Below are 24,771 nucleotides of genomic sequence, written 5' to 3' on the forward strand. Positions count from 1 at the left end.
GACCTGGGCCCAAAGCAGGTGCTTAAACAACTGAGCCACCCAGGCACCCCTCCTTCCTTATTCCTGCAAAATAAAACTTAGACTTTTCTTTTTAAGTCAGTATTAACCATTTCTGTTTCAGAGAGCCAAACCAATCACTTTTTCATCAAATACTTGCTGATTATCTACTATGATATGTATGGAATTGTGTATGATACAGTCTTGCCACTCTTATTTGTGTAATTCTAGGCAATATATTTAAGTATTGTCTGTTTTGGAACTTTATATAAATGGGATCATTTTGAATATTGTCTTCTGTGCCATGCCTCTTTTGAATGATATTGTATTTATGAGATTTACTTATTATCAGTGCACATGGCTACTGATTTTCAGTTTTATTTTATTGTATTGTACTAATCTACTGCAATAACATAATTTATTCTATAGTTTTGTGGAATGACTTTTTTTTTAAGTTTATTTATTTACTTAGTAATCTCTATTCCCAATGTGGTCCTCAGACTTAAAACCCTGAGATAAAGAGTCACATACTCTCCTGGCTGAGCCAGCCAGGCACCCCTGTTATTCTATATTTTTGGACAGTTACTTATAGTGAGACTATCAGCATTCTTAGATATGTCTAGTGATACACATGTGTACACAGCCATTTCTACAGAGATACAGACAGACAGACAGATATCATTATATATCTAGGAGAGGAAATGCAGGGATAACTTTATTAGATAATGCCATACTGTTTATCTGAAGTGTACCAAACAACTCTCCTCCTGCAGTGTATCAAAGTCCCTGTAGTTTCACATCCTTAACATGTAGGAAAAAGTTAACAGTAGATCTGATCATTAGCCTATTGACAAGGCTAGCCCTTGGCTGGTGTCTTCTATTTTATTTTGTCCTAATTTCCTGAAATAAAAACTTATTAGTTTTTAGGTTTTCTTTTCTAAAATACACACGTAAAACTTGAACTGATCTTAAACAGCAATCCCAAGTTTTGACACATAATACTTCCTTATTTTCCACTTTTAATTACGATTCTTTTCTAACTTTTGGGTTAATCTGAAGTGTATTTTAAACTTGTAATTTCATGGGGAATATTCTAGCTACCTTTGTGTTAAGTTCTAGCCTAAATGCATTGTGAATAGATATCACAATCCTATATGATTTCATTTTTTAGTATTTGAAAATCTGCAAATGTTGCAAATGTGCTCTTGAACAGAATGTACTCAACAGCTGGTCACAATACAACATTCTTTATATACACTGTTACATTAATTTTAATATTCCTGTTGATGAATTCTATTCCCATTCTGATTTTTTTTGCCTGCTTGTTCTCTTGATTACTAAAAACACTTAAACTCCTCCTCCAATATAACAGTAAATTTGTCTATTCTTGTATATTAGTACCTCAACAGTGCTGACATGTAAGCAAAACTGCTAACACTGAGTATTTATTCTGCACCACATTGTTTTAGGTTTTCACTTGTATTAACTCATTTAATCCTCACTAAATTCTACAAGTTCTATTATTTTTCCATTTTTACAGATAGGAAAACTTGAGCACAGAGAAATTAATTAATTTACAAACAGTGGAAATAAGACTCAATTCAAGCAGTCTGGTCTTAGCATCCATACTTTACCTTTTGTTTTTTTTTTTAAATTTTATTTATTTATTTGAGAGAGAGAGAGAGCACAAGCAGGGGGAGTCGAAGAGGGAGAAACAGGCTCCCTGCTGTAAAGGGAGGCGGATGTGGACTTGATCACAAGACACTGGGATCATCCACTCTCACCCACTCTGCTACAGTGTAGATTAAGAAAGTCAAATCATTCCAATAAGGTTTACTGGAGGAATAATTAAAAAAAAAAAAATTAGTTCCCTAACTCTTCCTAATCCAGATTTGTATACATCAAAGGCAACCACTCTCAATTCTTTAAGTTTTGTCTTCTAAAAAAGTTAGCCCCCTTTTTTCCCCAGTAATATGTTTACACTTTTATTTCATATTCTTCAGTTTTATATATAGCCTATTAACTTTCTACTAACATGAATAATATTTTTGAAATACAAATCTGGTCAAATCATTCTTCTGCTTTAAAAACTTCAATGGTTTCCTATTTCCCTTATGATAAAGTCTAGATTGTGACAGTAGTCACAAGGCTGTTCATAAGCTAGTCTCTGCTTGTCTCTCTGGTCTCATCTTTTGTCACTCCTCCATCAAACTCCATGTTCTAGGTGGGCTAAAGGTTTTCAGTTCTCCAAATGTGGTATGTTGTCTTTGGCCATGAGACATTTTTTTCTGGAGTATCCCTCTCCCTCAATATTTTCTGCCTGAAAAACTTCTGCTCATCCTCCAGTCTTGGCTTATATATTACTTTCCCTCTTGATATGTCTCCAGACACCTAAATTTACTCAAGACAGTGCTGGATCATCTTTTATGTGCATTCATAACATCCTACATTCCAGCTATTACAACATTAATCACAGTGTATTTTGCTACTTGTCTACTATTCCTAGGAGACTGCAGATTCCTTAAGGCAGGGCCTTTCCTTTATTTACTACTGTATTCTCAGCGGATTAACAGGGCCTGGCACATTATAAACACACACAAAAACAATTTGTTAAAAATTGGCACATAAGAACAAAAACATGTTTACGTTCTACCTGGCAGAGGACTTGAGTCCTTTTTCTCCTATTCAGAGTCAGAGGAACTAGGTTAAAAAAACGTTTTTCATCTCAGACTTGTTCCCATGAATTATTTTGAAGATTACTTCAGTAAATAATGAATAGCCATGACACAAATTTGGCTATAAATGACAAAGAACTTACAGACAAAAGGATAAAACAAAGATAAATGAATCAAAGTTTTCCAAAGAATCATAAAATCTCAGACAGATTCTCAGCAGCTACCTAAATTATCTACCTTTTTAATGTCTGACCACCAAGGGGAAGGGTACTAAGTACCTACTTTGTGTTAGGCAATGTCAGGTACTTTGAAAATGACACACTTAAATCCTACAAAGTTCATTTTGTTAGTAAGTAGTAGAGATGGGATTTAAAGAGCCTAGACTGTAACCTCAAGTCCAGCACTATTTTATTGCAGTTTACTCTATTAAGCGGATACTCAAAATATTAGTGGAGTATTCAGTGGAAAGAAATTACCAAGTTATCTACTCTGCTTTTAGAGAGCCCTATTCATTAAAGATTCTCCCTTTCATGAAAGTGTGGTATCTCCCTACAGTTTTCACCTACTAGTCCTAATTTTACCTCCTTGGGTAAGGAAACTTGTCTACTCTCTCTTCAATGTGACAGCCCTCCAAACATTTGAAGATGGTATTCAGGTTCCAGAATTGTCTTTCTCCAGACTAAATATCTCCAGTTCCTTAAACATTCCAAATATAACATCATTTTGAGGCCCCTCAACACACTAATCACTTTCTTCTGGATGGATTTCAATTATTTTTGTCATGTACTCATAAATTCATTAAAATATCTATCTCTAACCAGGCACTGGCACTCTGTGGAGACCTTAACAACAACATCAAATGGGTACTATGAGGATTAAATTAAGTAAGAAAAAATATATGGAATACTTAGCAGAATGCCTGTGACATGTTATTGACAGAGAAAGATAAATAATCAAATAATTCTTTATCAAGTACTATATACAAAAGTACTAGAAACTAAGGGAATCTGAAATACAGAACAGGAAGTAATTATCATTGGAGATCATGGAAAGCTTCACAAATGAGTTTCATCCAACTCAAACTCTGAAGACTTAAGAGGAGTTAAAAAATAATCAAAAAAGGAAAAGCATTCTGTAACAGGAAAAAGAAAATCATCGAAAAGAAAGGCATGTAAGAGATACATAATAAATATAATATGTTTACATCTAGTCATGGTGAATTAACAGGACCAGATTTATCCTCTGCCTACCTTAAACAATTGGAAACTGGACAATATAAATAAACAACAGACTTCTGACACAGAGAATAGGCATCTCAGGACAGTAATCTCGAAGAAAAACAAATGAGGTGAACTTTATGAATGCACTAGCTACTTCCTTTTCAGACTGCAGTGGAGAAGGAGAGCCCAAATAGAATTTGGTGGTCTCCCTGAATTGAAGAGATAGGGCTGTGAATTCAAGAATGCTAAAATTTGAAAGCAGAGAGATGCACAGATAGAGCACCAGAGATTTGTAGGGGTTCTTCTTGAGTCTTTAGCTGAATAAGATCAGCAAGTGCATATGAAGAAACAACATCAAGCTGGGGAAAGAACAACCTGAGAGGGGCTGGTGAAACAATGATGGTTATTTAAATAGGGCCAGAAATAGTCTGTGTTCCTCTCCACCCAAGTGGAAAATGTGAATACTCAGAAGGATACATCGATAGTGGGCAAAAAATTAGCCTCAGACTTAGGTCTCCTCTAATCTTGCCTAACAAAGCTTAAAAAGCAAACTTTGAAAAAACTAAAACTGTTTTCAAGTGATTTAACTGGGTCTCTCAACAAAGCTTAAGAATTTAGAGGAATTCAAAATGATGCAGTACCCAAAAAGGTAAAAAAAGATAAAAATTCACAATTCCGGACATATATGAAAAAGGTTTTCAAAAAGGTAGAGAGATAAAATTTATAATGAACAGAAAAATTCACAATAGAACAGACTTAGGAATGATACAGATAACAGACTTTATAGACAAATATGTTGAAATAATTATAAATATAATCATAATTATAAATATAATCCATATGCTCAAGAAGGTAGAGGGAAGCATGAGCAGCAAAACTTCTAAAGATAAAAGCCATAATATCTAAGATAAAAAAAAAAATACTGGATGGAATTAATAGACTCAACTCTGCAGAAGTGAACTTGAAGATACAGGAACAGAAGCCTTCCAAAATTAAACACAGAGATTGACTAAAACCCCAAAAAGCCCAGAGCATAAATGAGTTGTGGAACAACAATTAGAGTCCTTGAAAGAGACTGGAGAAAAAGAGAGATAAAAATATATTTAAAGGTCTAATGGCTAGAATTTTTCCAGGAACACAATCAACTCACACACCACAATGTGAACAAATCCAAGAATAAGAAATATGAAGGGAACTATACCAAGGCATATTGTAATTGTTTAAACCAGGATAAAGAGATAGTATTAAAAGCAATCAGAGAAAATAGGGCACATTATTCACCTAAGAAAAGATAAGAATGACAGCTGACTTTCTTCCAGGAAGTACTACAGATCAGTAATAGTGGCCCAGCATTTTAAAAGCACTGAAGGGAAAAAACTGTCAATGTGGAATTCTATACTCAATTTCAAAAAAGAAAGTAAAGAGTTTTTTAGACATACAAAAACTGAAAGAATTCATTGCTGACAGACCTTCACAATAAGAAATGTTACACTAAATCTTCAGGGAGATGAAAAATGATACTAGGTAGAAATCTTAACTTGCACAAAGGAATAGAGAATACCAGAAATGACAAGTATGTGAATAAATACAAAACACTTTCTTGTTATCTAAAATTCTCTTTTAAAGACAGTTGACTATTTAAGCCCAGAACAATAACGAATTACAAATTTGTAACATATACAGAAGTAAAATGTAAGACAACAATAAATGATATCCTGGGACAGGAGCAACAGAAGTATATTGTTGTAATATCCCTATAACATATACGAAGTAACAAATTATTTTAATATATTAACAATATATGGTACATACCATAAAACAATCACAAAACAAGGCAGAAGTATAGTAATATGCCAACAAAGGAGATGAAATATAATGATAAAAAATGCTCTACTATTAAAAAAAACACAGAAAAAAATGGAAAACTAGTAAGAAATGACAATTAGAAAGAAAAATCAGGGTTTCACATTTAATGTAAATGGTCTAAACACTCCAATTAAAAGACAAAGATTGTTAGACTGAAGAAAAAGAAAAACCCAACTATATTCTATTTATAAGTAGCCAAATTTAAATACACAAGTAGGAATAAATGAGTATAAAAAGATAAACCATGCTACCAATAACCAAGAGAAAACTGGAGTGGCTCTATTAATATCAGACAAATAGATTTCAGAACCAAGAAAACTACCAGAATAAAGAGGGTCATTTCAAAATGATAAAGGATCAATACATCTTGAGGACACAACAATTCTAAAAGTTTATGCATTAATAACAGAGGCTCAAACTATACAAAGCAAAAACTGATAGAACTGAAAAGAGAAACATTCAAATACAAAATGAAAGACAATATGCCTTTCTCAATTGGTATAAAGAGTGGACAGAAAATCAGTTATGATTTAGAATATCTGAAAAACACTATCAATCAATTTGACATTGAAAGGACAATCCAGTAAACAACAGAACACACATTCTTTTCAAATGCACATAGAACAATGGCAAGATAACCCATATTCTACAGCAAAACACTAAAAAAAAAAGCTGTCATGCAAAGCTTATCTACAGATACCAACAAACTGAATTAGAGATTAACAACAGAAAGGTCTCTAAAAAAATCTCTCAGTACCTGGAAACCAAATAATACACTTCTAAATGACCTACAAGGGGAGATGGAGAGGAGAAGGGAATTGAGGGAAATTGGAAGGGGAGATGAACCATGAGAGACTATGGACTCTGTAAAACAATCTGAGGGTTTTGAAGGGGGAGAGGGTGGGAGGTTGGGGGAACCAGGTGGTGCATGGAGCACTGGGCGTGGTGCAAAAACAACGAATATTGTTATGCTGAAAAGAAATTAAAAAAAAAAAAAAAAAGACCTACAAGTAAAAAAAAAAAAAGATTATAGCTTTCTGAACTGAATGAAAATGGAGACATATCTGTGAGACACATACAATGCAGTGTTTAGAGGGACATTTTTAGCATGAAATGGACATATTACTAAAGAATAAAGGACTCAAAAATTGATTATCTCAACTTTCACTTTAAGAAATTAGAAAAAGAACATCACACCAGCAACAGAAAGGATAAAAAGTATTATGATCATTTCAATAGATGTAGAAAAAGCATCTCACAAAGTATAACAGCCATTCATGATTAAAACCCTCAACAAAGTAGGTTCAGAGGGGTACATATCTCAACATAATAGAGACCTTATCTGAAAAATCCACAGTGAACATCAATATGATGCGAAAACACTGAGAGCTTTTCCCCTAAGGTCAGGAATAAGACAAAGATGTCCATTCTCACCACTTTTATTCAAACATAATACTAAAAGTGCTAGCCACAGCAATCAAAGAAGTATGAAGTAAAGAAGTAAGAAGTAAAACTTCAACTATTTGCAGACGATATGATACTATATATAGAAAACACTGAAGACTCCACCAAAACACTAGAACTAATATATGAATTCGGTAAAGTTCCAGGATACAAAATCAACATACAGAAATTGCTGCATTTCTATACACTAATAATCAAGCAGCAAAAAGAGAAAGAAAAAAATCCCATTTACAATTGCAACAAGAATAATAAAACATCTAGGAACAAACTCAACCAAAGAAATGAAAGACCTGTAAACTGACAAGTATAAAACACTGATGTAATAAACTGAAATTAAAGACATTTCATGCTCATGAACTGAAAGAACAAATACTATTAAAATGTCTATACTACTAAAGCAATCTACAGATTTAGAGTCCCTATCAAAATACCAATAGCATTTCTCACAGAACTACAACAAGCAATTCTAAAATTTGTAAGGAACCACAAAAGATCCTCAATAGCCAAAGCAATCTTGAAAATCAAAACTGGAGGTATCACAACCATACTTCAAAGCTGTAGTAACCAAAACTATATGGCATTGGCACAAAAATTAAAACACAGATCAAAGAAACAGAATAGAAAGCCTAGAAATGAACTCATAATTATATGGTCAATTAATTTTCAACAAAGGAGAAAAGAATATCCAATGAAAAAAAGTCTCTTCAACAAATGGTGTTGGGAAAACTGGACAGCAACATGCAAAAGAATGAAACTGGACCACTTTCTAATACCAAACACAAAAATAAATTCAAAATGGATAAAAGACCTAAATGTGAAACCTGAAACCATAAAAATCCTAGAAGAGAGTACAGGCAATAATGTCTTCTTTGACACTGGCCATAGGAACATTTTTCCAGATATGTCTCCCAAGGCAAGGGATATAAAAGCAAACATAAACTATTAGAACTACAACAAAAAGCTTCTGCACAGTGAAGAAAATAGTCAACGAAACTAAAAAGCAACCTACTGAGTGGGACAAAATTATTTGTAAATGACATATCTAATAAAAGGCTGGTATAAAAAAATACATAAAGAACTTATAAAACTCAACACCCCAAAACCCCCAAATACTCCAATTTAAAAATGGGCAGAGGACATGAACAAACTTTTCTCCAAAGACAACATAAAGATGGTTGACACATGAAAAGATACTTAACATCACTCATCATCAGGGAAGTGCAAACCAACCACAATGAGATATCACCTAACACCTGTCAGAATAGCTAAAATCAAAAACACAGGAAACAACAGATGTTGGTGAGGATGTGGAGAAAAAGGAACCCTCATGCACTGTTTGTGGGAATGCAAGTTGGTGCAACCATTGTGGAAAACAGTATGGAGGTTCCTTAGAAAGCTAAAAATATAACTGTTCTACTATTCACTAATCAAACTACTGTTTACCCAAAAAATACAAAACACTAATTCATCACTAATACATCATTCATCACGCACCTCTGTTTCTTGCAGCATTATTTACCTTAGGCAAATTATGGAAGTAGCCTAATTGTTCATTTATAGATGAATGGATAAAGAAGATGTGGTACATATATAAAATGGGGTACCATTCAGCCACAAAAAAGAATGAAATCATGATATTTCCTACAACATGGATGAAGCGAGAGAGTATAAGGTCAAGCAGAGTAACACAGAACAGCAAACATTGTATGACTTCACTTATGTGGAATTTTAGAAATAAAATATTTAAAGAAAAAAAATAGAGACAAAGAAATAGACTATAGAGAACAAACTGATGGTTACCAAAGGGAGGGTCTGTGGCGGGGAGGGAATAGGCGAAAAAGGTGATAGCGATTAAAGAGTATACTTAACCAGATAAGCACTGAATAATGTATACAATTGCTGAATCATCGTACTTTACACCTGAAACTAATATAATACTGTATGTTAATCATACTGGAATTTAAATAAAAAACTTAACTAAAAAAGGAATTAGAAAAAGAAAAGCAAATTAATATCAAAGTCAACCAAAGAAAAATCCCAAAAAGAACAGAAATCACAGAGATACAAAACAGAAAAATAATATGGAAAATCAATTAAACTAAAAGCTGGTTCCTTGAGAATAAAATAAAATCAATAAACCTCTAGCCAGAATGATCAGGAAAAAAAAAATGATCAGTAATAGAAATGAGTGAAGGAACATCATTTCACATTCTATAGACATTAAAAAGGGTATTCACAGAAAACTAAAAACAATTTTATGCCTCTAAATTCAACCACTGAGATACAAACATATTCTCCAAAAGAGACAAACTCTCAAAGCTCACTCAAAAAAGAAAGGCAGCTGATTCTTAAACAATGTTAGGGTTAGGGACTGGTACCAACCCTCCACACAGTCAAAACCCTGTGCACACCTTCTGACTCACAAAAACTTAACTAGTAATAGCCTATTGTAGACTGGAAGCTTTACCAGTAACAAAAACAGTCAATTAACATGTTTTGTATGTTCTGTGTACTAGATACCATATTCTTATAATGAAGTAAGCTACAGGAAATGTTATTTAAAAAAATCATACAATGAAAATACATTTACAGTACTGTAAATTATCATCTGTTTATAAGATGAATCACCTGTCAGTACCTATATCAATGTTGTCTTATTGTCTTACATGATACAAAACACTGTAGATGTTATATGTATTATTAATATTTGTCATCAAAAATAAAAAGATAACGTGAAAACAAGCCATATTTATTTATAGGTTTAACGATCCATACTAAAAACAAAGCAGCAGCAATAGGATTGCTTTTGGTAGCCTAGCAAAAACAATTCAATTGCTTCATGGTAGTGTAGCTTACATACTAATGAGTAAATCCTTACAAAATTTTTATGGCATATATTACTGTAGCCATACATCTAGACAGTACTGGAAACATCATTACATTTTCTAAAAAACCCACTTACTTGTAATTAGAAAGCTGATAAGCAGTTTCTCAATGATGAGAGAAAGGGGATCATACTGTAGAATAATGCAATTCTTTGAAAGCAAAGATATGAAACACTAAAATATTAATTTTGTATTACATATTCATCTTAGGCCTATTTAAGGACAGGCTATCCACTTCTATGAGTTTTGCATAGGATGTTCTACACAATGAATACTTGATGATGATACAAAAATGTCTCATACAGTTCCCTCTGTACAGTTATTAGTTTTTCATATGAAGATACATATACAACTATCAGCTTATTAACCGTGCAGCAGTTTGATCATTTACTACTCATTAAGTGGAAACAGATCATAAGGGTCTTCATTCTCATTGTCTTACTGAACAGGAGGAGAAGGAAGAAGAGGGGTAGTCTTGCTGTCTCAGGGTAGCAAAGGTGGAAAAAGTAGAGGGGGAAGGGTAGGCAGGAGATACAAGCACATTCAGTGTAGCTTTATGGAAATACATCATGATCTGTTTTTTGCTTTTTCATTTCTCTAAATGTGTTTTGATATGGTACCAATCCTTCTCCTACAATTTGCTTTAGTTTCAGTGCTGGTATCCCAGAAGGGTCTGTGTCATGAAAAAAGTCAAACACAGTCTTGAATAATCAAAACTCTTCTGCCAGATTGTCAAATGTCAATTTGTTTTCTGGCAGTGTTTCTTCTACATCTTCTTCCACATCGCTTGGCACTGTTTTGGAAGTACTAATTTCCATCAAGTCATTTTCTGTTAATTCCTTTGGTATGGTGTCTATTAACTCTTGAATTTCTCCAAAATCTGTACCTTAAAACCCGTCACCTGCCCCCCCCTTTTTTAACCATATCTACAATTTCTTTACTAATTTCCTTGATTCACTCTATCGTAAATACTGTGAAGTCATGCACAACATCTACACAGTTTTCTCCAGCAGTAATTTATTGTTCTGGGCCTGAATGCCTTCCTGGCATTTTCTAGAATAACAGTATCTTCAATGGTGTAATCCTTCCCAAGATGTTCTATTGGGTTTCTACCCCATGGCATTAATAATCCTTTCAATAAAGTACTATTTGTAATGAGCTTTAAAAGTCCAATGTAAAGCCCCAATCTAAAGGCTGAATTACAGACGTTATACTTTGGGGACAAGTAGACAACTTTGATACCTTTCATACTGAACTCATAGGGTTCTGGGTGGCCAACGGCATTGTCCAATATCAAAAGTATTTTAAAAGACAATCCCTTACGCAAGGTACTTCCTAATTTCAGAGACAAAACTCTGACGGAATCAATTCAGAATAAAAAGTTGAACTGTCCAGGCATTCTTGTTGTATAACCAAAAGACTAGTGGCTGGTGTTTACTTTTTATCTTTAAGGCTCAAGGACAGGGGTGGGAAGGTAGGGTGGTGGGGTTAGCAGCTTTATAGGTAAGGGCAGTGCTAATCAAAAACCCAACTGCATTTGCATAAAACAGTTGAGTTAGCCCATCCCTTCCTGCCTTAAATCCTCTTGCTTCTCTTCCTTACTAATAAATGTTCTTTGTGGCATTATTTTTTTCCGTAATAGGATACTTTCATCCGCATTAATCTGTTCAGGTATTCTTTCTCCATAATGATTTTCTGAAAGGCATCTGGAACTCAACTGCTGCCTGTTGTTGACATTTTTAAACCAAGTCTCTTCCTAAATTATCAAACCATCCTTTGCTGGCATTAAGTTCTCCAGCTTTAGCTTCTTTTGCATTAAGTTGTCTTATAAGACTTCGCTTTTTCTCAAATCGTAATAGAGTGTATCAGCATGTTTTTCTTAAAGCAACTCTCATACCCACATAAAAGCTGCATTTTCAATGCAAGATATAAAGGAATTTTGCAAAAACTGCAAGGTTTTTGTGTCTGTTGATGGAGCATAAGCTTCAGCTTCCCTTCCCTTCCTCTCTTTCTCCCCCTCCCTCTTCTTCCTTTTTTAACAGTGCTTCTTATGCTGCGTTTATTTATCTTGAAATGGCAGGCAACCACAGCTGCAGACCTCAATCTATGGTACATAACAGGTAACTCAACTTTTTCTGTATTGTCATGATTTTTCTCTACTTCTAGGGAGTGCTTCCAGCATCATTAGTGATACCCTCTATGGGATTCATAGTGGTATTCAAGGTCTGCAGAATTCCACTAAACACAATGAAAAATTGTGTGAGATCACTTTTTACTGAGATACACAATTTACTAAAGAGAGAAACTGCTCACACTAAGATGATTAGCATCACATGGTGTTCTAAGGGAATACTTGTCAACACTTCAGCTTACCACAATAGCAACAGGAGGTGGCTACAGAATTATTACACTAATATATGCACTACAGTTAATTTTATAGTTAAGATTTTTAAGTTTTTATTTTAATTCCCACTAGCTAACATACAGTATTATATTATGTAGTTATGATTTAATACTGCATTTTTATGTTGGCTTACTTTTCTCCTGACTATAAATGACACTGTGAGCGGCAGTTTTTTTTTTTTTTTAAGATTTTATTTATTTATTTGACAGACAGAGATCACAAGTAGGCAGAGAGGAAGACAGAGAGAGAGAGGGGAAAGCAGGCTCCCTGCTGAGCAGAGAGCCCATCGAGGGACTTGATCCCAGGACCCTGGGATCAGGACCTGAGCCAAAGGCAGAGGCCTTGACCCACTGAGCCACCCAGGTGCCCCTGTGTGTAAGTTTTGATAAATTTGTTAAATAATAGATTAGTGTGTATTTTATGGTATTAAATGATAAAACAGACTAGTTTCTACATATATTTTATACATTCCTGATATACCTTTTTGTAATTTTTAAGTATTTCTAGGCTGTGTAGTTTGAATTTTTTCAAATTGTTGCAAATTTATAAAAAAATTTCCAATATATCTACTGAAAAATATCCACATAGACCTGAGCAGTTTAAATCTATGCTAAGGGTCAATTATATATTAACTGAATGTTACCATGTCTATTAGGTGTTAAATTTGTAGTTAAAAACCTTCCCACAAAAAACCCCTCCAAACTTCATTATTATTTCTACCAAAAATTTAAGAAAGAAATAACACCAATTCTATACACTTTCCAGAAATTTGAAGAAATACTCAGCTCATTCTATGAGATTAGCATCACCCTATATCAAACACATAATCACTGCACTAAAAAATACTCTACAACAATATCCCTCACATACACAGATGCAAAAATTCTTTTTTTTACCCATTTTTTAAGTTCAACTAATTAACATATAGAGTATTATTAGTTTCAGAGGTAGAGTTCAGTGATTCATCAGTCTTCTATAACCAGAAGCAAAACTTAACAGAGTTTTTATACATATTGTAAACGTACATCATGACCAAATGGGTTTTATCCTAGAATTCAAATGCAAGGGTCATATAATAATCTAAAAGCCATCATTATAATTCACTACATTAAAAGACTAAAAGAAAATCCATATGATCACCTCAATAAATGAAGAAAAAGTGTTTGACAAACTCAATATCCATTTCTAACTTTAAAAAAAACCAAACAAACCACAAACCCAAAACAAAACTCTAAGCACACTAGTAACAGAAGGAAATTTCCTCAGCCCAATAAAGGGCATCTATGAAAAACCGACAGCTAACAATATACTCCACCATGGAAGAATGAATGTTTTCCAATGCACCCCAGGAACAAAGTAAGGCTGTCCACCTTTATCACTTCCGCTTAACATTGTATTGGAAGTTCCAATCAGTGTGATTAAGACAAGGAAACAAAATGCATCTAGAATGGAAAGGAGTTAGTAAAACTTCTTTATTTTCAAACAGGACCGTTATAAAATCCTATGGTGTTTACAAAAAAATTTACCAGAACTAGTAAGTTTAGCAAGCTTGCTGGATAAGAATATTATTCAAAAATCAACTGAGCTTGAATTTAAGAATACATGGTAATTGAAATTTAAAAATGACCATTCACAATAGTAGAAAACTGCAAATTACCAAGGGACAAATCTGATAAAAGCTGTGCAAGATCTCCACACTGGTAATTATATAACACTACAAGAAAAGACTAAAGAAAGAAACAGACAGACGTACCATGTTTATTAACGGATCTTGAAATTCAATATTGTCAAAATGTCTATATTCCCAAAACTGAACTAGAGATTCAACACAAACTCAAACAAAATTCCAGTAGGATTTTTTTTTTTAAAGAATCGACAAGCTGATTCTAAAATGTATGTGGAAATTCCAAGGACATAGAAGACTGAAACCAACTCTGCAAAAGAAGATCAAAGTTGGAGGAATAACACTCCTAGAGTCCAAGATTTATGACAGGGTTATGGTAAGCAAGGCAGTGTGATGTTGTAAAGTGAAACATTCAGATTACTGAAAAAGAAGATCCCAGAAATAACTCAACAGATACATACTCTATTAAATTCTGCCAAAGACAGATACCCAGGGAATTCAAAGAGAATGGATAATCTTCAAATGGGGTGCTAAAACATTAGTGCTATATGGAAAAAAAATAAACTCTGATATTCAGCTCACATTATATAAAAATTAACTTAAAATGAATCATACACAAGTTTAAGAGTTAATATTATGAAGCTTCAAGAACAGAACATCAGAGAAAATCTTTAAGTCTTGCAAACATTTAAAAAATAGGACAAAAAACATCAGTTGTGTCTGATCAGAATTCAAAATTTTGCTCTGTCAAAGACATTTATGAAAAGTAAAACAAGCCACAAACTAGGAGAAAACATATGCAACCATATCTATAACAAAGAACATACATAAAGAACTCATTAAGACAAGCTAATAAAAGAGAAAAGATTTATAGATATTTCCCTAAATATAGGTAGCAAATAGTCTCATGAAAAGATGTCCATGATCAATAGTCATTATGGAAACACAAATGTAAAACAAATATATATATATATATATATTTGTATTATATTCACTGTATAATATTATACAAATATAATACTACGATACACATACTAGAATGCCTAAAATTAAAAAAGATTTGACTATTTCAGATGGTGAATAAACATGTGGGCTAACTCAAACTTTCATACACTACTGGTACAAAGGTAAAATGGCATAACTGCTTTGGAAAACAGCTTGGCATTTCTTAAAAAGTTAAAAATACACTTTTTAAAAAAAATAATGATTTTATTTATTTGACAGAGATCACAAGTAGAGAGAGAGAGAAAGGAGTGCCTAGCAGAGAGCCCGATGCGGGACTCAATCCCAGGACCCTGAGATCATGACCTGAGCTGAAGGCAGAGGCTTAACCCACTGAGCCACCCAGTCAGCCCCCAAAAGTTAAAAATACACTTACCATACATCCCAGACATTTACTTCTAGGTATTTATTAAAGAGTAAATGAAAACACATGTCGACCTTAAAATGCATAGAAATTCTCACAGCAACATTTGTGATAATGCAAACCTGGAAACAATCCAAATGCTTATCAGCAGTTAAGGATAATTCAAATTCAGATCTAATACCAAAGATTATCCTCTCAGCCACTGTTACTTTGTATAGAAAAGGAGACTTAAATGCATTGGCTTCACTAATGTAAATGATAGGGAACCATCTAAGTATTTTAAATAGAGAAACCAGGAGCTTTGAGGTAAATTTGAAAAATATCACTTTGAATAAAGTATGGAAGGTGGATTAAAGATTCAGTAGCTCTAAAGAGGTCATATAAGAGGCTATAAATAATAGTTCAACTGAGAGATACAAAATGCAGGGAGAGAGAACCCAAGAGTTGGAATTGAGAGTTGTTTAGAAAGAATTAAAAGGGTTTTTAAAAAACTGAATTTGGAGGATGACAAATAGGGAATAATCTAAGATGAAACCAAGGTTTCTAGTTTAGGTTACACAGTAGATTTGGTAGCATTTTAAATAATTAAGTTTGGGAATGGGAAGTGGGAAGAAGGAAAAGGGATCCAATGGTGTTGAGTGCTCTTAAAGAAAAGACAATGAGGTGTTAAAGTATAAACTGTGTTTGGGAGGAAAACAATCTGGTAAGGCCAGTATAGTTAGAGGTAGAGGAAAGTTGGGGCTAATACATGGTATTGGCAAAACTGGAATTTTACATGTGAAAGATGAAACTGGACCTTTACCTTATACCATATACAAAATCAATACAAAATGGGTTAAGGACTTAAATTTAAGTGCCAAACTAGAAAACTTATGAAGAAAACATAAGAGAAAAGTTTCTTAACATTGGTCTTGGCAAGAATTTCCTGGATATGGTACCAAAAGCAGAGGCAATAAAAGCAAAAGTAGACAAGTGGGGTGACTTCAAACTAAAAAGCTTCTGCACAGCAAAAGAGACTATCGACAAAGTGAAAAGGCGAACTACAGAATGGGAGAGAATATTTACAAACCGTGTATCTGATAGGTTAATATTCGAATTATATACAGAACTACAACTCAATAGCAACCCCCCTCCAAGGAATATAATTAAAAAATGAGCAAGGACTAGAACAGACATTTCTCCAAAGACACAAATGGGCAGCAGGTATGAAAAGGTACTCTACATTACTAATTGTCAAGGAAATGCAAAACCACAATGAGATAACACCTCAAATCTGTTTGGATGGCCATTACAAAAAAAAAGCCAGAAAATAAAAAGGTAAGAATGTGGAGAAAATGGAAGCCTTGTGCACTATTGGTAAGAATGCAAAATGGTCCTGCTGCTATGGAAATAGTATGGAAGTTCTTCAAAAAATTAAAAGTGGAACTACTTTATGATCCAGCAATACTTGATCATATATAAACTACTATATTCTGTATTTTGCACTCAAGCAAACTGCAGCCCTACTTATACGACACTGCAAATGGAGTATTTAATCTCTGGTTTATTGAAAATTATGATCATTAATCAGCCATTACAGGGTTCAGGGATATAAAAAAGTGTTATAAGGATTGTAACTGAACAATGAATAGAATTAGCCAGTGCCTTTCCAAGAAGCTGACATTTGTTATCCCAAGGATATGATCGAAAGGACGTTAAGAACATCATTATTATAGAGGCGCCTGGGTGGCTCAGTGGGTTAAGCCTCTGCCTTTGGCTCAGGTCATGATCCTAGGGTCCTGGGATCGAACCCCACATGGGGCTCTCTGCTCAGCAGGGAGCCTGCTTCCTCCTCACTCTGCCTGCTTCTCTGCCTACTTGTGATCTCTGTCAAATAAATAAATAAAATCTTAAAATTTTTAATTGTTTTATATTAGTCACCATAAAATACATCATTAGTTTTTGATGAAGTGTTCCAAGATTCATTGTTTATGTACAACACCCAGTGCTCACACAACACATGCCCTCCTTAATACCCACCACCAGGTTCACCATTCTCCCATCCCCTCCCCTCTAAAACCCCCAGATTGTTTCTCAGAGTCCAGAGTCTCTCACAGTTTGTCTGGCCCTCTGATTTGCCCCAATTCACTCTTCCTTTCCTTCTCCTAATGTCCTCCATGTTATTCCTTATGTTCCACAAATAAGTGAAACCATATGATAACTGATTTTCTCCTTAAGGTGATTTCTAAAGTATATTTATAATCAGGAAACCATATGGTAAAATAATTTTCAGAAAGCAAAATTTAGTTTTCTCCCTCTTTTTTCAAGTGTACAACATAAAGCAATAATTGAAATCAACCTATTAAGTTGATTCAGCTCTTCCTAAAATGCTCAAAATTGACTCTGCATCCCACACTAAACAAAAAGGATTAAAAATAAATAGCCCATTATTCCAATTCTTTCTACATAAAATATATTTTCCATAATTATATAGAGAGGAAATCTAAAAACTTCAAAACTGAGATTATACTATCTTCCATACAAACAATCTGAAGTATTAAAAAAAAGTCTTAAAAGTGATAGCAATATAGGGGCACTTGGCTGGCTGAGTTGGAAGAATGTGCCACTCTTGATGTTGGGGTCCTGAGTTCAAGCCCCACACTGAGTACAGAGGTTACTTGAACAAATCAATCAATAACTTAAAAAAAAAAAGAAGTACTAGTTATGTATATATTTTTAATTTCTCTTTAACTCTAAGAAAAATATTTTCACTTCATGAAAAGGTACAGTAAATAAGAATCTCACTAAATTCCATTCAAATCATCTTCAACCTCATATTTCCTTGCTGTCTATATCATGCAAACAAGCAATGTTGTCAATGAGATTACACTGAAGTAAATATATTCTCTGTATGTTACTGTATGAACCAAAGATGGACTGTTTTTCATGAGACTCTTGCACTATCAAGAACATAAATATGTACTCCTATCCAAAAACAAGAGGAATATTTTATAATGGGTAACAAAATCATTCTTTGTCATATCACCTAAACCTAAAACAACTGAGACTTAAATATTATTCAAGCTTTCAGACTGCAGGGAAAAAAAAAAATCCAAGAAAACTCGAATTATAACCTCAGAGGAACTCTTAGGATATATTTACAAAACTCTGCAAAGGCCTAATGGTATTTTCAAATAGAGTATTCCATTACTATAGAACAATAAATGAGGAAAATAAGTTTCAGTTTCCCTAAGGTTCTCACCTGTACAATGCATCATCAATCTCCACAGATTCTGCTGATATGATGGGCAAATTTGTATTTGTACTGAAAAAAATAAAACACAACTTATAAGGGGCAAGTACGGTCATTCAATATTCACATTCTATAATCTAATACTCAATTACACATGGCACTTACTAGATGGGATTTTACAAACCAGATATATATTTTGTTTTCCATCCCTTTATTTCCATTTTAAAAATAGGTCAAAATTAAATTCACTGACTGCCTACTCCGTGTGTATTGTAAAATTACAGCCAACGCTTTTATTCTTAGGTGTTATCAGATGTTGTTTTACATATATTCTGATGGATCTTTATTTTAGCAATTTTGTTGGGAGTGCCCCATACACCTTCCCCAACATACATACATTGTTTTAAGTGCTTTAGATGTACTAACTCTGTTAACCCTTACAATTTAAGGAGACAGGCACTATTACCAACTCCACTGAACAGAGAAGTAAAACAGGCTCATAGAAGTTAATTTAAATAACTTGCCCAAGGTTCCAGAGTAGGTAAATGGTAGACCCAGAATGTAAACCTAAGCAGTCTAGCTCTTGATCACCATCCTCTACTGCCTACTGCCTCATAGAAGGCATAATGAAAACACTCAACAGGTATCTGTTGAATGAATTTTAAAAATTAAAAAAAGGGGGGGGGCTCCAGCTGGTTTGGTTGGTAGAGCCTGCGACTCTTTCAGGGTTATAAATTTGAGCCCTATGATGGGTGTAGAGATTATTTGAGGAAATTAAAAAAATTTTTAAAGAGCAGCATACTAGCATGATAAGATGTACTTAAAGTGATGTATCACTTACCGTAGCTCAAATTTTTCACAGCGTGGCACACAAAAATGAAATGAAAATGAAAACAGGATAAACACTGGGAAACTGAAATAGTTCCCAGACAGAGGTGGGGGCACTTTGGCCTGAGACACAGTGACTGCTAAGATTAACATCATTTTGGCAAAAATGTAATCCATTCCACGTTCTGGGAAGCTCTAATTATCAATTACAGGATTCTAAAAATAATGGGAAGGCACAAAACTTAGGTTCTGAAATCCAATTTTCAGATTGGTATTGATTGATAAGCCAAAAGATCTGTAAACAGAGTTAATCAAAATGTTATCAGCTTCTAGCTAAGTGATACATGGATAACTTAGAAATATTTGATTCCAATTATGAAAGCAAACCAAGAGATAGCTGTATTTAGATCAAATAACGTCTAATTAAAACACACACATACACAATATGCCCTGCTTTGGCACAGCAATGAAACACGAAAATAAGCAAAAATTTCCTTACACGGGTTCCTTATCCCTGGTCTACTTTCACTGTCTTCCTTGCAGGGAGGACACCAGTCTAGTGGGCAAAGCTCCGCAGGAAAGGGGAGATCAGCTCCGTTCTAACCAGCCTTGTCACTTAATGATCTGACTGGCACTTACTCTTCACAAAATCCTGCCTCACCGGAACGTTTCAAAAGTCATTTCTGGAATAACGTCTATAGGGCCATCAAAAACCCTTTAAATAAGGGGAGGTTTTGTCTGTATTACATAACACCCCCCCACGGAAATGTGGCCGGGTTGGCCTGGGCACTACCACGGTACTGACAGCATCCAACCAGCGGAGAAGCTACAGGTTTACGGACACTTTCCCATTAGCTCAGAATCAGGCACCCAGCCCTCGTACCTCTGGAATACCGAGTTCCGGTGTGCGCGGTATGCAACTAACCGCTGTGTTAATTACAAGGCCGCACACGAACATTTCCACCCCGATTTTGCAGGCATGCAAAAGATGTGAGGAACCTCAACACCGACAGGCAAATAAGAATGAGTAACTCGTGGGGGTTTTTTTCCCCGATTTTTTTTTTTTTTTTTTTTTTTTAAACCGTAGTCAGCGAGGCCTCAGGGTGTCCTGACCGCCTGTGATTCATCATTACCAAGTTCCCTCTGGTAACAGTTTTCAAAGGAGGATCCTGGCGCCGGATCCCGCACCGCGGCGCTCTTCGCTGTCATTTTCCCCGAAGGAAGGAGGGACGGTGTCTGGCAACAAGGCTGCGAAGCTCACGCCGCGCGACCCGGGCCAGAACCCGCCGCCGCGCTCGCCGCACTCCGCCCCGCCTCGCGTCCCCTCCCCCCCAAACATGTCCGGTGACTGAGAGACGGCGGACCCCAGGCGGAACTGAGAGGGCGCCGAAAGCACCGACAAGCGGCCTTTCTCCTCAGCGAAGCCGGGAGCCGCCGAGGTCCGAACCCACGGCGCCACACCCACCGCGCGCGCTCCTCTCGCCTCCCGGGGCTGGCCCTGCCCGGCTCCGCGGCCTCGCGCGCGCTCCCTCCACGCCCCAGCGGGAGCCGCAGAAGCCGGCGCCCCGCTCCCGGCCGCCACCCCTCGCTGCTTCGCGCTCACACTCCTCCTCTCACCTGACGGCCCCCCAGGACGAGCAGGACGCCTCTTCCCTCTGAGGTGCGGCCACCGGCTCGGACGCCTCCATCGCCTCCAAGAGACGCCGCCGCCGCTGGATACGGGTAGGCAGGGAAGGGGGTGGGACCGCGGGGGTCAAGGGGCGGGTGATGACATCACCGGAGGGGGCGGGGCCGGGGAAGCGCGCCGCCGGCCGGAGCCTTCCCGTCAACCCCGGGGGCGTCCTGGCTTCCGGTTTGGGTGTGGCCGCGGGGGAGCGGGACGGGCCTCGCCGCAGGTGTGCTCCGGGAGCGGCTGGGCTGCGACCGAGCTTCTCGCGGATGGGGGTGGGCCGAAGTAGCGAAGTTACGCGGTGCCGCAGGCTCTGGGGGAGGCACGGAGGTTCCTGTGGCCGGCAAAGGGATGGGGTTGCGTAGCCCTGAGAGGAAGCCCCTTCATTTAGTAAATACAAAACCGAAAGTTGGTAGCGGGGAGCTCCCGATTTTCGGGGTTTCCGGGGTTCCGTTTTCAAACGTTAGGCGTAAACGTACGATCGTGGGCGTCCAGTGCGTGCCGGGCACTGCCGCAGGTGGACTCGAGTCGTGGTTTTTAGAGCCATGAGTGACATCGTCGTCCGGTTTGCTTCCACTTCACAGGTGAGGGAGAAGAGCTTCCAGACGGCCGGGGTGACTGGGTCAAGGTCACAGACAGGTCACTGTCAGACGAAGTTCTGGACACCTACGGACTCATCTATTTTTTTCTGTTGGTTCCCCTTTCCCCTTTCTTAGAAAACAACAAGAACCATTAGTACTCAACATTAAGGTTTGTCTTTCATTCTCAACTACATTTGAGGAAACGTCTGTAGAATTTTAAAAAATTAGAATGTACGTCGATTTTATATCAGCGTCTGTAATGTACGATATTTTTTAATTGGAATCTTCTTCCTCTCTGGTGTGGAGAGAGGGTGGAGGCAAAACGGCATGATCCTTTGTTCTCTTCATTCTCATTTCAACATTGAACGTTTCCAAATACCTGGAAACTTGATGCTGCTTGTTTCTGGCATTTTTCAGGTTTCTTAATCTCGTTCTGTACCTTTTCTACATGGTAATTAAAAGGAACTCGGTCTGTGCCCCATTTTTCAACAGTCTATGTAGTGCTAAGCTTGTACTATGTATATGGCACATTGTTATACAATAAAAATGGATACCTTGAATTTCATCCACAACCCACGTTTCTTTACAGTTTAATATCCCTGTAATTGGAATGTAGTTTTTCCCTTTTTCATCAAGACAGAAAAAATGGTACTCTTAAATTTGAGGTCATCTTAGATTTAGCGAAATAGAGTGTGCATTATTTCAAAAGCACAAAGGATACCCCCAGTTTAATGTATTTTAAGGTATTATTACATTCACAAAATGTAGAAAATTGGAATATCACTAGACTTTAGACAGTGAAACTTATTGTCAAAAGAAAGTGGAACAGCATATTTAGGATACTTAAGGGGAAAATGTAGGCTAAAGATTTTTATGCAGCAAAAGCAACTCTAATGTACAAAGCGTATAAACTATTATCAACACTTGATATGGTATCAATATTTGATGAACTATTGTCATAAAACCTTCCTGAAGAATTACTAGAGAATGAACATCAGACAACCAAAATGACTAGAGGACCTAAGGATGGGCTCAGGTTCTTTCCAGGAAATCGTAAACCGTTACATGCATTAGGTTCTGTGTTCCTTCTAGTTTATTCTTTTTTTCTTTTGTAATATTAATACAATATTACTGACTATATTTGTTTTGGTGTACTTTTCATTTCTGTAACTCATTTATTTTATAATTGGATATTTGTACCTCTTAATTCCCTTCACCTATTTTACTCATCCTACCTACTCCATTTCTAGTTTATTCTTTTAAAAAATTTTTTTTATTAAGGTGATTTGTTTTAGAGAGAGAGAGCAAGCTTGCAATTGGGAGCAGGGGCAGAAGGAGAGGGAGTAAGTGAATCCTCAAGCAGACTCTATGCTAAGCACAGAGCCCGTCACAGGGCTCAAGCCCAGGAACTTGAGATCATAACCTGAGCCAAAATCAAGAGTTGGTCGCTCAACTGACTGAGCCACTCAGGCACTCCTTAATTTGTTCTTTATTACTAATTCTTCTGAGATCTATCACCTCATTTGTGAATTTTTTTCCCACCCTTTTGAGATAATTAACAAAACTGTAAGATATTTTAACTGCAATGTGATGATTTGATAAAAATATACATTGTAAAAGGATTCCTGCCATCAAGCTGAGTTTTTCTAATTCTGAATCATGTTGCTCTTTGCTACTTTTTATTTTTTTTGTTTAGGTAGTTTAAAAATAGTAAGTTTTGATCTATTTTTGTGACACATATTTCAGGTATGTTTTCATCATCTATAATGATGATGTTATGCTCTTTTTTAAAAATAATAATTTTGTATAGTATTTGAGCTTAGAGTTTTTTTTTGTTGTTCATTTTTGTCAAATTATTACTCCCGAATTTTTAGTATGGGCGAGGCTTCCTCATTCAGAAGGCTAAGTCCATTAGTAAAAGAATATATATTAAGAAAGTCGAGTTTCTAATTTATTGCAGGGAGGGAGTTCACATTCCAGAACTATGGGATGCCTCACCAAACAAAGGAATAGATAGGAATTCCTTTGTTATAGGAATTTGGGGAAGTGTGGAGTTGAGAAGAAATTGAAATGAAGTAGTGGTGTGTAGGCTCAAAAGAAAGTGAGGCTTTTGTAAAGGGGTCTCCATTCTTTTTGGACTCCAACATAGACACAGGCTGCATTTTTTCTGGAAACTGCAGTTAAAAAAGTTGTGTCTTTTGTCCACAAACCCGTTTTTAAATTTTTTATTTATTTATTTTTTTGGTGCCGAAACCTTGGAACAAACAAACCACTTTTTTTAATGTTCTGCCCCTGGGTTGGAAGTAGAGACTGCTGCTCTGTGTTAAATGATTTAGGTCATCTAGCTAAGATTAGGATATTTTAATCTTAATGGATTGATTTCAAAGAGCAAGCTTTTAGACAATCTGTGATTTTAGAGAAAAAGATTCTTTGTGAGTAAAAAAAAAAAGAGAGTAGCAGTTTAAAACCCCCAAAGTCGGGGGGTTTTCTGACAATTTACAAAGCATGTTTGTGGGAAAAATATTATCTTCTGTTAACTTTACAGCTGGCTTTACCTGCATCTATTATCTATACCTGATGAATGGCAAAGCAGATTTATGCATTCTTAGTCCAAGTTTATCTTTCCTTTCTCACAGCGATGAAGTTTTAGAATATGAGTGAGGTTCAGTGGGGTAGAGTCTGGAGCTGATGGCCAAGAAAGAATTCTTGAGACGTCTTTGGTGCAAAATGATGGTTTATTAAAGCTGAGGACAGGACCCGTGGGTAGAAAGAGCTGCTGCCTTGGGGATTGTGAGGGATGGATTATTATATACTATGGGGTTGGGGGAGGTAAGGAAAAGGGAGGGTTTGAAAGAACTTTCCTATATTAAAGAAGACACGCAGGATACCAGAGCTTTGCTATTTGTCTAGATAAGGTTGTTTTTTCTTTTTGTAAGGTATTAGTAGTATGATAGTGGAAA

General features: G+C 36.0%; 1 protein-coding gene and 1 long non-coding RNA gene across 4 annotated transcripts in view; one reads left to right on the forward strand and one right to left on the reverse strand.

The window, feature by feature from the left end:
* UBA6 (ubiquitin like modifier activating enzyme 6) overlaps positions 1 to 21,283 on the reverse strand; it is an 84,065-nt gene extending 62,782 nt beyond the window's left edge. The window contains exons 1-2 of one of the 3 annotated variants that reach the window (XM_059384766.1): positions 21,179 to 21,283; positions 18,743 to 18,805 (exon numbers count right to left, since the gene is read on the reverse strand). In XM_059384766.1, coding sequence (XP_059240749.1) covers positions 18,743 to 18,805; positions 21,179 to 21,249 — 134 coding nt within the window. In that variant the 5' untranslated portion in view covers positions 21,250 to 21,283. The other 2 variants (XM_059384775.1, XM_059384785.1) reach the window with 2 other exon arrangements.
* Positions 21,284 to 21,311: 28 nt separating this feature from the next.
* On the forward strand, positions 21,312 to 22,376 carry LOC132006784 (uncharacterized). The gene is made up of 2 exons (XR_009401228.1): positions 21,312 to 21,456; positions 21,815 to 22,376. It is a non-coding gene; the product is annotated as an uncharacterized LOC132006784 (long non-coding RNA).
* The last annotated feature ends 2,395 nt before the right edge of the window (positions 22,377 to 24,771 follow it).

Source organism: Mustela nigripes, chromosome 1 (genome assembly GCF_022355385.1).
Source record: "Mustela nigripes isolate SB6536 chromosome 1, MUSNIG.SB6536, whole genome shotgun sequence".
NCBI lineage: Eukaryota > Metazoa > Chordata > Mammalia > Carnivora > Mustelidae > Mustela > Mustela nigripes.